A 14,110-nucleotide genomic window follows, 5' to 3' on the forward strand; every position below is an offset into this window, starting at 1 on the left:
CACCCTTGAACCGCAATTTTACCACTACCAGTCTATACCTTTAAGTTGTTTTAATACTTGTATTACTCCATTATTTGTGTTAACATCTGTAATTTTAGGGGGATTTGTACCACCATAGGAGCAGAATCCTGTGTGAAAATCAAATTTATCTTTCCATTTATAACACTATATGTGACCCACAAAACCACCAAAAAGTTTCTAGAAAAGACTTTAGTTTAGGGTTGATTCTGAAAAAGGAGATTGTCAGCTTTAAAATGATATATTACTCATCACAATTGGATGTCCCTAACTTAATCAATTAGGGTAACATTAATTTTTAGAAACCTTATCTCATATCCTGCCTTAAGGCCGCATGCACGCTACTGTTATAGTGCTTTGTACACACGAGCACGCTATCGATTGGCTGCTTAATTCACGCGAGCGAGCCACAGCTTAATGTACAAATTAATGTGCAAACTCTGACAAAATATCATATCATTCCAATGAATATATATGGGTATCCAAGATTTTAAACCCTTCTTGTTTCAGTTATTTGATTAACATGACAATAAATAATATGCTTATGGTATACATATTAATTGGAATGTATTGATGATGTAAATTTTTTAATAATGATTTTGATGATTCCATATGTCACTACTTCCCAAACCCATGAAACATTGGTTATTAAATGAAATAGATACAACAAAAGTTACTGCTTGTACATGGGTGTTTATTCGTCTTCTTCAGACTTTCATTTGGGATAAATAAATAATACTTCCAGTATTAAAGGAAATGCATACTTTGTGTAAAAATGCAATCACTGAAAAATATTCAGAGGAAGTACTGATTCTAATAATCATCTGAATTTTTGTTTCTTGCCATTCCTGTAATGCTATGATGGATTTTTCAAGTCACTTCTGAAATAATCACAAGCCTGAAATAGTTAGCGCCTTTCACATTTTCTTTACGGTTGAAATTAGATTGAACGTTTGGCGCAGAAAGATATTTTTCATGATTTTTTCCCCCTCGAATACATGGTTATGAAGTACATGTTACTTGTACCTTTAAAAAATGGGAGGCGAATTAGCCTAGATGAGCGCCATAAACTTTAGGTGCATTCAATTCTCCCGAGTTTGCACGATAATTTTAGTTATAAAGCACAGCTTAGAAGCTATAGGGAAACCATCCATTTAAATCATCCATCTTCTTCGTCAATTATCTAGGATGGCGTTGGTTGTCTTGTACTGCCACGTCTCGAAACCTCCCTGTGGTATTTTATTGATGGTGAGACTAGTCACCGTGACTAATGGCTTGGACGTTGTCACTTGCTCCTTTCTGATGATGAATTGTTTAGTACTCCTGTAGCATCCGTTCCTGAACTCGGTCACCGTATCGGCATAACCCGATGGCCGCGGGATGGCAGACGGCGGACCCGTTCGCTTCTCCAATCGCACAGAGCTAAATCGGAGTTTCCTGACGTCGCTGTCACGTTGATTGGTAATCATTGTATGGCCATGAGGGCTGGGATTCTCGGAGTTGTGTTCCAAACACGGCTTGCATTGGACGTATTCTTGTTCCGTGTTATAAGGCACTTTTAACGGATGATCGGCAAAGAATTTTCCAAGAACATAGTCTTTATCCGTGTCCTGCATTTGAAGTTTCTTGAACAACGCTTTCGGAGAAGGTGCAGACCTTCGGCTATATTTTCCCCGCCGGCGCTCCCTCCTCATTTTGTCCAGACTCCAGTTGATGGATAGCTTGTTGGTGTCGAAAACGATTTTTCCTTGTGGCTTTGAACTGATGGGTCCGGCTGTGACGCGGTGCACAACGTCGATGTATTCCAGATTGGGTGAAAACGTCAGCGACCGTTTGGAGTCGGGACGCGTCGAAGTAGGGCGTTCTTGATCCGGGCTAATCCTGTCCTTGTCCTTAAGCAGATGACTGGAAGTCACCAGACAGCTGTGCAATGGAGAAGAGCTGTCACCCCTTTTCTCGAGTGCGCTGTTCACCGCATCTTTCCTCATCGTTGGTGTTAGCGAAGGAAGACGGACTGTTTGCGACCGCGAGCAATAGGACGCACGCACCGCTTGTAGCGAGGATTTGTAACCCGACATTTTGTTAGTTTCCCGCGTGAAATAAACCTCGCTGCATGGTGAAAACTGTTCATTGTCTTGCCGACGGCATTGCAAGGGTTTTCCCTCAACGGCCATCCCGTAATCGCCTTTCGGCTTCATTCCAAGCGTGAAGCGATTCCGTAGCACAAGCGGCAGGCTGTAGTAACTCGACGGGTACTTGACGATATCGTTTCGACGTCCGACCAGCAGCGATTCGTCCTTTCTTTTTTTCAGCATCGTCTCCGTCGGTTGACGTGATGGTGTCGGAGAGTTTGGCGGGTTGTTAGGCGTCGCGTGTGTCACATGACTCATAGTCACATTGCTCTCTTTCGGCTCGGTTGACCATGCGAAATCGAGAGAGACGTCGGGAGAAAGAGTTGGTTGTTTAATGGGACTTTCGTTCTGTTGGGCCAAGGTATCTAGGCTAACTCTGGATCCTTGATGGTGGTAGATAATCTCGCTGAGAGCACTCAAACTTGGAGCGTAGTACGTGAAAGTAATCTTCATAGGTGCACTGCCGTCCTGGAAAGATATTTAGATGAAAGATTGCCGATTGACCTTCTTGTTTGTGATATACATGTACATTGGTCAGATTGATATTCTCAAGATATTCCTAGGAGAGATTTCTGGAGATGAACAGACTGAAAGGACTAGACCCAGGCCGATCTAAATGCGTCCTCGTTGAAATGGAGTCAAACTGCCTACATTAGGGACAGTATTGCTCTGGTTTGTCGGAAGCAATTCAATTAAACAACGAGATCTCAGATCTCGACACTCCATCAGATTTTAGCCATAACAAATCAAGTTCACAAGTTATATTGTCACCTCGTCTGTGCGTCCCTCGAACTTTCAACTTCGCAACTGATAAAACTGTAGACCAGTATCGTCTTACGAGTGGCACTTTTAAAAGAAGCCAAGGAGAGTTTTCTCCCTCAGGCCAGCCAGCGATGGTGCAGGTTTATTTGTGGTCAAAAGATGAATTAACTTGGGAGAAATTAGAGACAAAGAAACAGATATGTTCGATGCGGCTGAAGATAGACTTTTCTCTTGCATATTTCTCTTTCTAAAGTTTGATGAATTATGTGAAGAGGCCGAACAACTGAAAAGGTATGGGGGGGGGGGGGGGGGTATCTGCAGGATGAGTACCTTCTTGTCAGACTTTCCCTGGTGTGTCGCTGTGTCGTTCCCTTGAAAGACTTCTGTGGTAAAAGAGTACAGCTTGCCTTCCTGAACCAGCGAGTAGTACGCGTAGAAAAGACTGTCGAGTAGGACGCCCTCTGTCACGCGGATGGAGCTGAACTTGCGCCATGCCACGGAGTGGACGAAAGTCCAAAAGTTATCTGAAGAGAGATAAAGGGTTTGTTCCATGCATCGAGAACAATATGATCAGTTTTCAAAGTAAATTCTGAAGGAAAAGATTTTATGAGGTCACTTGCTTTTTTTAATGATATTTTTTGTGTGGATATTATCCAATAGAGATGGCAAAAATGGCAAGGGGTAAGTTCATCGTTTTTGCCGGAAAATGACAGTCCCAACATGCCCTCAGAATTATGTTGATCCCCATTTTTTTTCTCCCAAAAGGGGCGTTAGGGCAAATTTGCGACAAAAATTCGAAAATCACCACTTTTTGGCAAAATGGCGAGGATAACCCCTTTGCCTTTTTTAACTAGCGTTCACCAAGTTTGGAAAAGTGTTAGTTCATCATTTTTCATCATGATATGCCCTTAGAATTATTATGACTCCCGTTTATTACCAAGAAGGGCGTTTGGGCAAATAGAAAAAGTATTCGAAAATTGCCACTTTTGCCGAAATAAAGAAAATTTCTCCGTTTTCTCACCATGATAGTCTCAACATGCCTTCAGAATTATGTTGATCCCCATTTGTTTCCCAAAAGGGGCGTTAGGGCAAATTTGCGAAAAATTCGAAAGTCGCCACTTTTTGGAAAAAATGGCAAGAGGTAGATTTTATCATTTTTGCAAAAAAAAATGACAATTTTCAATTGTCTTTGTTTCCACATCATGAAAGTCCCAAATTGCCCTCAGAATTATTATGAATCCCGTTTATTACCAAAAAAGGGCGATTGGGCAAATAGGCGAATATTCGAAATTTGCCACTTTTTGGAAAAAAATCATCATCATCATCATTTTTGCCAAAAATGTAAATTTTCAATCTTCTCCGTTTTCTCATCATGGTAGTCCCAATATCCCCTCAGAAGGAAATGCTTTTAGATTTATCGCCAAGATCGAAGTAGATCAATTTTAGATTCCTCAAGAATATCTTACTTTCCGTACATCATATCTTATCATCAATTAATTAGCTTTGAAAATCATCTCCACTCATGATCCGAAGTTACCTTCATTGAGTGTCTTGCTCGATTGGAGAACTTGTTGATCAAATCTCTCTCCCCAAATCAACGAAGTAGGCGGGACAACCCCCTCATATTGATCAGCCTTCAACTGCTTCATATCTTCCTCCAAGTTTCCCGATTGGTAAAGACGATGACTAATGTTGAAAAGCACTCGCTTGGGGCGATACTTCATAAAAACGCGCGTTTTCTTGAACAAGACATTGTCGGCCTCGGCAGCAGCGCGAACCGCCGAAGCTGCACTTTGCAATCCGGTTATTAAACGTCTCTCTGTATCGTTCGAAATGGTATGAGGTTTTTGGACTAAATATGCCATTTTAGGCCTATTTTGCCCCCCACCAAATTTATAAAGTTGCTAAGATATTTCCATTCATCGTCTATTACTATTTACTATACTATCACGGCTCGCATATTTTTGGAATTTTCTGTTTTCTATCCTTTGCTGAGAATATACTCAGTTTTGCTGTTGGCGGAAAATTTTTGCAGTGTTGATTGTCCGCTTCAAGCTTCTAGCAAGCTCTAGGTAACAGGTGCGCCTACGTCACAATACAGCGCGCGTAAGTTTGATATCGCGCATATGCAACCACGTCATAATGACAATGCGTGAGATCCCGCCCCCACCCCCCACTCAGCGTTATTTAGGGGATGTTCCCTCCTTTTGAAAACACCCCCTAAGTCCGTTGTGTAAAGTCAATATGGGCCTGATTTTTATGTACTACGAGCCGGACTTTGGTGCGTGAAAAGTACCCCTTTACCGGACATTATGGGAACACGCATGATATATATCCCTCCGTTCACGGAGTGGGAGGGGGGGGGGGGTGGGCAGGCGTGAGATGCAGTGCTTAAAAAGAAAGAAAAGGAAAAAAAAAAAGGAAGATAAAAGAGAAAAGGGAAACAAAAGAAACGGGGGGGGGGGATGAAAGCTAGAGAGGAGAGAGAGAGAGGGGGGGGGGGGAGGTATATATTAGCCTGAGAGAGGAGCCTGAGTGGGAGCAACAGAGAGAGGGTTGTTGTTGGATGGATTCGTCTCGTCGAGGGAGAAAGAAAGACACGGGTAAACATGTTGCTGTATCGGGTTAGCTGTGCCAATATTCTTGCTCGATCATCGTGTACTATATCAATGCAGAAGTTCGAAGCCGGTGAGATGTATATTGTCGGTCGGCCGACATGTTTTTTTCCCTGCGAACTGTGACTTTTTATCCGCTGTGACGACTTCGAGATTGACTACAACTACAATACTTGTATTTTCTCGAAGTTTCACTTTCCTATAATATCAGCTAAAGAAATCGGAGGTTTAAAATTTTCGGCGAAACTAAATTCAAACAAAGATTAAGAGTCAACAACGGTACTACGAATCGTCTTCCTTTCTCTATATTTTGATGAAACGCCGAAAATACCGCGCTTCGCGCGGGAGGGGAAAACTTAATTTAGACGAGTCGAGAACGGAACAACGAATCGTCTTCTTTCTCTAATAATTTAAGGAAACGTCAAAGCTTCCGCGCTAAAGGGGGAAACTTTATTCAGACAAGGATTAAGAGTAGAGCACGGTTCAACGAATCGTCTACTTCTCTAATAATTTAATGAAACGTCAAAACTTCCGCGCTTCGCGCGGGAGGGGGAGAAACTGAATCAGACAAGGATTAAGAGTCGAGCACGATTCAACGAATTGTGCACTTTCTCTAATAATTTAATGAAACGTCAAAGCTTCCGCGCTTTGCGCGGGAGGGGGATAAACTGAATTTAGACAAGGATTAACAGTCAATAATGGTACAGCAAATCGTCTTCTTTTTATAATAATTTAAGGAAACGTCTAAGCTTCTGGGCTTCGCGCGGGAGTTCACCCCCCCCCCCCTAATGAGCAGGCTTCGTGCGCTCTTTAAGTGGTTCGCTTGCTCACCGGCTGCCCCTTCCTAAAATAAGATCCTAGCTCCGCGCCTGCATTAAAATATATAGCTATGATGCTGACTAAGTTGACGAAATAATTCGTATATTTATGTCGTCGAGGAAAATAACCGTTTGTGCATACGCAAGTACTATAGATAATCCATAGGAAAAACAATTTAACCTTCGGCCCCGGGTTTATAGGGTTAAATTTGTATATATTAGGACATTTAATTTTGTCGGTAATTGGTGGCTAGTTTTGTCGGTAATTGTTGGCCTCTACACCCCCACCCACTAAAAAAGGTCCAGCGACGCCCCTGCATGTAGCAGCATAAAGAAAGCATGATTTCGAAACTCCTGTTTTGGGGTATTTTCCGAAAATCGCGCCGTTTTACTGTTTTACCTTCTTCTTTCCTTCATTTTCCTTCCTTTTTTCTCCCCTTTTTTGTCTTCACTTGGCCGTCAAAGGGGGGTGTTTAAACCGCCGAACCCCCCCCCCCCCTAGATCCACCTCTGGAGGTATCTCACTTATAGTGTTTTGAACGTCACATCCGGTCTAAAGTGACATCACCTCATATTTCTTTCTTATCATTTTCTTTTTTTAATAGCCAAGTTTAAACAAATACGAAAATATGCCTAACTGAAAATTTCGAATTGGGCAAAAAAATTCTGATCCCTTGCAGTTTTAGTACAAAATTCATGTTTTCATCTTTTCATGAAATTTTTCTAAATAGTGACATTTACCCAGGATTGATGAAAAAAAAATTGAAAATATACTCAATTGTTAATTTTCGATTTTAGGTCAAAATACCAAATGTTAATAACCCCTTGCAGTTTTAGTCAAAAGTTCATGTTTTCCACTTTTCATACAATTCGCCTAAATTACTATTTTTTACATGCTAGGGTCACGTTAATTCAGGATTGATGAAAATATACCCAATGATAATTTTTTGTATTTTGGGCCCAAAAATGCTGAACCCCTTGCAGTTTTTAACCAAGAAAAAAAAATCATAATTTTCACTTTTCATGAATTTTGCCCCAATTACTATTTTCGACATGATGAAAATATTTTTTTTGGAAATGAAAATATACATAAATTAAATTTTCGATTTGGGGCCCCAAAATACTGAACTAACCGGATCTTCTGCCATACTTACCCCAGTTGTCTTGGGGGTAGTTGTCCTAGTGGTAATTGACCAGGGAGTAATTGTCAGGATTGAATTGTCGGAGGGTATAGTCAAGGCGTTAGTCACATATACATACATTTTGGAGTTTATTTTGAAAATGTGGAGCTCAGGAGAACTATTTCTTTCTCTCTTCCTCTCCTTCTTTCCCCTCCCCCATTCTCTCTCTCTCTGTGCTTCTCTCTCTCTCTCTCTCTCTCTCTCTCTCTCTCTCTCTCTCTCTCTCTCTCCCTTCCCCATCTCTCTCTCTCTCTCTTCCTCCCATTCCCCTCCCTCTCCCCTTCTTTCTCTCTACCCCTCCTCTCCCTCTCTCTTTGACACCACTCTGCCTCTCTGGAGATCATTCTTCTTATCTTCTCAACACTAATCACCAATGACTCGGTAAATGTTTATCTTCTAAATGGTTTATCAGTGATTTCTTCCAATGTGGTATTATAAATAGTAAATCTTCATTCCTATATACAATGTAATTATATACACGAGATATACATCATATTTACATCCATACAGAGAAGAAAATTCATGGTGTAAACAGCATAATATACATTATCCTCATGGCTATTACACAAAGAAAGAACCACTCTCTTGGCAGTTTCTAACATATTATAGTTGCATTATTCCTTTCTGTTCATACTCTCAAATACAGAAGTCTAAAATAAATATATAAAAGTGGATTCTACGATCTTATTCTTTCCCAGAACGAGAAAAACAATTCAGATATTGAACTCAACAAAGCTGAAGGTATATAGGGATTTTCACACACTGAGATAAAGAGAACAAACAAAGACTTGTGTTCAGACTGTTCACATAATTCTATATTGGTCTCATATTAACTGACCATCAATGTGAACACAAGTACATGTAGCAAGGCTGACACGCTTTAACCTAATCACATGTACACTTTCTAAAAATATAAAAGTTCATCTTTTCATATCGGTTCCTTCAAAATTCACACAGTGACAATCTTGTCATCACTGTATCCTTACGACCAGTTCAGACCCTTACCGATAATTATAAACTGTAAACTATATGCGTACACCATATTATACTAATAAGGATTGTGATTGAAGTGGGCAGACCTCACCATTTTTTCACAACACAAACGTTTTTGCCTCGTTCAGATATGACATGGCAAACCATGTTTTTTTAATGATGCTGTAAAATGTATTATTTCATATTTTCTGAATCTGAAAACACAGAGCTTAGTGAATATGCTCAAGTCCTTTGTTGCACGCAGTTGCCATTAATTTTAAACGTTTTAAAAACGTGGTAGATTTTTCACTGCAGAGGTTAACCGTGCCATATCTGAACTAGATGGAATTTTGACTGCGCGCAGTCGAAAATGATGCCTCCGCCATAGAGCAATTTAAATAAGTTTGCAGTTTAAATCTCCAGTGGTTCTTGAGATATCATGATAACAATCTCAATGTATGGAATTTGATAAGTTGACCTCTGTGACCCTTGACCTTTGACCTACGTGCTCCAAAATCTAATCACATTGTCTTCCTATGGTGATACACACTATCATTAAGTTTGAAGTTTAAATCTCCAGTGGTTCTTGAGATATTATGATATGGTGATACATACTATCATTAAGTTTGAAGTGAAAATTCTCCAGTGGTTCTTGACATATCGCGATAACGATCTCAATGTATGGAATTTCATAAGTTGACCTCTGTGACCCTTGACCTTTGACCTAGGTGCTCCAAAATCTAATCAGATTTTCTTCCTATATTGATACATACTATCCTTAAGTTTGAAGTTTTTAAATCTCCAGTGGTTCTTGAGATATCATGATAACAATCTCAATGTATGGAATTTCATAAGTTGACCTCTATGACCCTTGACCTTTGACCTACATGCTCCAAAATGTAATCAGATTGTTTTCCTATAGTGATACACACTATCACTAAGTTTGAAGTTTAAATCTCTAGTGGTTCTTGAGATATCATGATAACAATCTCAATGTATGGAATTTCATAAGTTGACCTCTGTGACCCTTGACCTTTGACATACGTGCTCCAAAATCTAATCAGATCGTCTTCCTATGGTGATACATACTATCCTTAAGTTTGAAGTTTAAATCTCAAATGGTTCTTGAGATATCGCGCTAACAAACTCAATACAAGGAATTTCATAAGTTGACCTCTGTGACCTGTGACCTTTGACCTACGTACTCCAAAATCTAATCAGATCGTCTTCCTATGGTGATAAATACTATTGCCGAGTCTTAAGTTTAAATCTTCAATGGTTCTTGAGATATTGTGATAACGGTCAAACGGGACGGACGTACGGACGGACGTACGGACGGACGTACGGACGGACGTACGGACGTACGGACGTACGGACGGACAACCCGAAAACATGATGCCTCCGGCACCACCTTCGGTGGCGGAGGCATAACAAGCCCTTAATCAAACACTAAGGAATATGCCTCCATCCTTTTTTCTCTGCGACTGATGTCATTTTTGAAGGAGTCCACTTTTTGTTCACAGACACTATTATTGAGGTCTGGGAACATGAAGAAAAAAAGAAGAAACAAAAACAGTGGCCAAGCAATCCCAACTAGACAATAAGATAATTGAGGGATGCTCATCCACAGAAATAGTGGTCATTGGGTGAGTGATTTGGGAATGATTTTATCATCGTTAATCATTATTTATCGGTGAGGTCTGAATAGGCCTAAACAAATCTGGTTAAGATAACTAGGCCCGCGAAGTGAAAGATACGGTTTGAATATAAATACTACCAGATTCATAAATAGAAATAAATAGTATTGCAAATCTCGTTAAAGGTATGAATGCACAGATTGCACATAATGCTAAAGTGTATCACAATTCAGAATTCTGATCTGCCATATCTAGTTCCTGGGTTATTTTCATTTGAAGAAATCAATAACATATCCATTCAAATTAAATATAAGTAAAAACAAGCACAAAACTTTTAAAAAGAACAATAATCAGGACAAAGTGAATATTTTCCCTACAGCACAGGTGGTAGTTTCCAAAATACAAGGTATGCGAAGCAAATTTATGACTCTTATTTTCAACAGACTCCAGCAGTCTGTTTTGATGCAAACAAGTTCATGATTGTCATTTAATATATGAGTTTCTTGATTTAATCTTGTTTAAACTGCATGTGTGCCTTGAGGTAGATCTTCATTAAAACAAAAACTACAAAACAAGAAACTTTTGCAGCTAAAAAAAAAAATCACTGTCAATTATTAATTGATTCTTTTGTGGTGTTAAAGTTTTGTTCAATTTTAGCCAGTTACCAAATTCATACAAATTTCATTTATGCAAACACTTCTGGTTTTGCAGTATTCAAAATTCTTATTCATCTGTCATTATTGACAATGGTAATTTACTAAAAACTAAATGCTTGTGGAGTGCATTGAACAAATATTTAACATACAAATTAAGAGATTATTAAGAGAGGGGAAACTAAAATAGGGAACAAGACCGTAATGTCACAATTATCTCCCTGTACATGGTGGTCTATATCGAAGCACAAAGTAGAAATTTGGCACAAAATGTAATCCTGTACAATATAACACTTTATGAAGTAAAGTCATTGAAAAATGTGAGCACCTAAAATAAAACATGTATAAACCACTACTTTGAAAAGAAAGAAGATTATTGAAACAATTGTATGCATCTACCAAATTATTTATTATAAATGGTGGTGACAAAAGAAATTTCAGTATCCACCTTTGCGGTGTTTTCTTCTTTCTCTCATGTAGCTGATGTACTAGCCCCTCAGAGATGTACTTAAGCCTAACCAGTCAATTTATTGAAAGCCTGCCATCTGCAAGAGCTAAATAGCTGGAATTCAGAATGCAATTTATGTAGAGAAAATACAATTTGGAGTGGAGAATGAAACACTGCATGATTTTTGCATCTTTAAAACCAACTTCTTAGTTTTCTTTTACATTCATGATCCAACTATAGCTTAAAACCAGCCCCCCAAAACCATATCCCCATGGCAATGACATCAAGACATGATTTAGTAACTATCACTTTCATGGAATAAGAAACCCCTCATCACAGGTTCATATAGAACTTGAGAAAATCTTGACACATGATATAATAAATATAAATTTGGTGATTTATTGATCACTTTTGAATTCATGATATGAAATAAGATAAGGCTAAATGCACTCCCGTGCAACCTCTGAAAATATGCAACTGTGGAAACATTGTGTCCATGGAAGCAGAGTCTACGATTGATTGTGTCGATTGTTTCTACGAGTCTGTTTGCTTGCATAGCCACACACACATTGCGGTTTAAAAGTCTTCTTTCCTAAATACCACCTCTGATTTATTCTATATACACTGTACAGATAAGGGCACTTAACTAATTGTATTCTCGGTTGTGATCAACGTCAGATACAAACTGTGGAAAACAAAGTGGAACTCTGGAGAAAAACAGAACCACCATATCGTCGACGTCCCCATTCACATATGGCGTATTCATTGGCATGGCACAGTCAGACCACAACTGCAGTTTTGCACAACGTGAACGCAGTGACATGTTGAAAGGTATAAGACAAGTTGGCATGTCAAGTGCCCTACATGTTGAGCCATTGCCATATGGGGTGGCCCTGCTGCAAGGTTTAGGGCAACAGATTCCCAACGTATCTTTAGACAAACAACGCTAACATAGTTCCTACATATGCACTCATCCACTTGTTGTAATACTGACCAAAACTAACGCATGATCATTGCCAATACATACCAAATATTATTGCACGTAAAATCGTATATAAACAATGTATTTCATGAACTGAGCTCTCTTTAAAAACAGCCTCTGCTAATATCACCCACAAACATCCAAATCAGTTAATTAATCAAAAAAATAAACTCACATTTTTTTGCAACACAAACATGATGTCAGATAAGAATCATCCTAAAATATAGCCCATTTCTCTAGAACTTCAATGCAAGTGAATTCAAGTTCTGTCCATTACTATGGAGACTTAAATCTCTAAAGACCATCTACATGACATTGTTTGGATGACCACTATAGACAGGTGACCTTTCTAGACAGGCAGAGGCCACTTAGACAGGTTTGACTGTATATTGTCGGGTAGCTGTGGCAAGAAGGCCATAAGGGCCATGCATTGGCAACGGCACGAACAGCCTTCTTGCAAACAGCCGAAGACATGTATTGTCTACATGGAATGGATAGCGTACATTCTGCAAACCTTCACTCAAAATCATAATATTTTCTTTTCAAGTCTTTGGTGTTGCACAATTACATTCATCATTTATCAGAATTCCATATACCTACTTCATATTAGTGACGATGCATCACATCACGTATTAGAACTCGGTAGCTACCTCCAAGTAAGGCTATATCCAATATTCTATATGACTATTCATCATGACTGACTGCTTTAGAGACATGAAATTATAACATTGGAAACCAAGAACTTTCCATATATTCCGAGATCCATATTATCCAACACAGGATGCCGATTCAAGCTTGTCTGCTTTTAGAGGAACGGAAACTTTGCATTCTTGAAGGCCTACGGCAAGTGGATCTCACTTTCGAGAATGGGCCAGGGTGGAGGGCTAGGGTCCTTGTTCACTCATGCAGATACCGCTTTTCTGCAAGTGAAGGACACCACTCATGGGCGTCTCTAGATCTTAAACACAACCACACATGGACAAGATATGTGGTTCCATCACACCGTATAGGTCAGTTCTGTCCAGAGAGATCATGTACAGGTATCTGCAGAGTGGCCAAGACTGTAGGGAGTTCATCATCTGCGGCTACTTGTCTAACCTTTGACCTTTGAGTCCATTACCGTTGCCATGTTCACATCAGGTATCTTCTCATAGAAAGACTCTCTTATAACAATCGCTTAACACCCAGATGTACGTCTTCTGTAGAGACCAACCCTATCGCAGACCTGTACGCACGCAGAAGTATTCTCCTGAAGCTGTACTTCGAAAAAGAGCCTTTCCCTATCCTTGGCATTATCACAAACTCTTGTTGGGAGAAAAAAAATGATATACATATATCCTGGAGATTTGGTTGAGGCTATGAAGTCACTCTGTTTTACATAGGAAGTTTCAAAACAATGTATGACATTGTAAGTATTCTCCAATGGCAATACGCAGCAAAATCCTGGAAATGTTCTTCACTTTGGCAAAGATGGCACGTGGAGGATGCGACCGGACTGTCAACGCTATACAGCCGTCGACGGACCTACATTGAGGACAGCTCTCTCGGAGTCTTTAGGTCGGACAAACAACTGTCCTTTAGTCCAAGGGTTCTGGAGCTGCAGCGGACAGAAGTCCTCCTGCAGAGTGTACTCCTTGTTGGCAATGATGGCTACCAGGCAGAAGTGGGCACAGTCCTCGGGGGAGAAGGCGGGGGTCTCCATGCCACTGCTCTCCATGGCCTTGTTGAGCTGCTGCACCACCAGGCTCACTATGTCCTCACATGATGTCTTTGATGTCACATGGAGCTGTAAAGAGATTAAAAAGATACACGATTTAAAATTAAGATGCACTCAGACGTGGAATGCTTAAAGTTGTCGGCTTAAACATTTTTGATAACGGCAGCTTTTCAGT

At 39.8% G+C, this 14,110-nt stretch overlaps 2 protein-coding genes across 3 annotated transcripts in view; both read right to left on the reverse strand.

Annotated features, from left to right (window-relative positions):
* Window positions 1-824: 824 nt before the first annotated feature.
* LOC105443558 lies at window positions 825-3,523 on the reverse strand. Its single transcript, XM_030984165.1, has 2 exons — window positions 3,243-3,523; window positions 825-2,618 (listed from the first exon to the last, which is right to left on the reverse strand). Exons 1-2 carry the CDS (start codon window positions 3,462-3,464, stop codon window positions 1,194-1,196), a joined length of 1,647 nt encoding a protein of 548 aa, XP_030840025.1. The 5' UTR covers window positions 3,465-3,523; the 3' UTR covers window positions 825-1,193.
* Window positions 3,524-12,312: 8,789 nt separating this feature from the next.
* Window positions 12,313-14,110, reverse strand: part of LOC581770 (ankyrin repeat and fibronectin type-III domain-containing protein 1) — an 89,036-nt gene continuing 87,238 nt past the window's right edge. For both annotated transcript variants that reach the window (XM_030984167.1, XM_030984166.1), the window contains one exon: window positions 12,313-14,004. In XM_030984167.1, the coding sequence (XP_030840027.1) occupies window positions 13,723-14,004 (282 nt within the window). In that variant the 3' untranslated portion in view covers window positions 12,313-13,722. The remainder of the gene's footprint in view (window positions 14,005-14,110) is intronic.

The sequence above is a fragment of the Strongylocentrotus purpuratus genome, unplaced genomic scaffold (assembly GCF_000002235.5).
Source record: "Strongylocentrotus purpuratus isolate Spur 01 unplaced genomic scaffold, Spur_5.0 spur5_scaffold_14, whole genome shotgun sequence".
Classification (NCBI taxonomy): Eukaryota; Metazoa; Echinodermata; class Echinoidea; order Camarodonta; family Strongylocentrotidae; genus Strongylocentrotus; species Strongylocentrotus purpuratus.

Bases quoted from the DNA above. Each gene is read 5' to 3' on its own strand.
- LOC105443558 (XM_030984165.1), bottom strand. From the start codon at position 3,464: ATGGAACAAACCCTTTATCTCTCTTCAGATAACTTTTGGACTTTCGTC. The intron at 2,619-3,242 runs GTACTCATCCTG...ATATCTTTCCAG, and splicing joins AGGGAAAGTCTGACAAGAAG to GACGGCAGTGCACCTATGAA.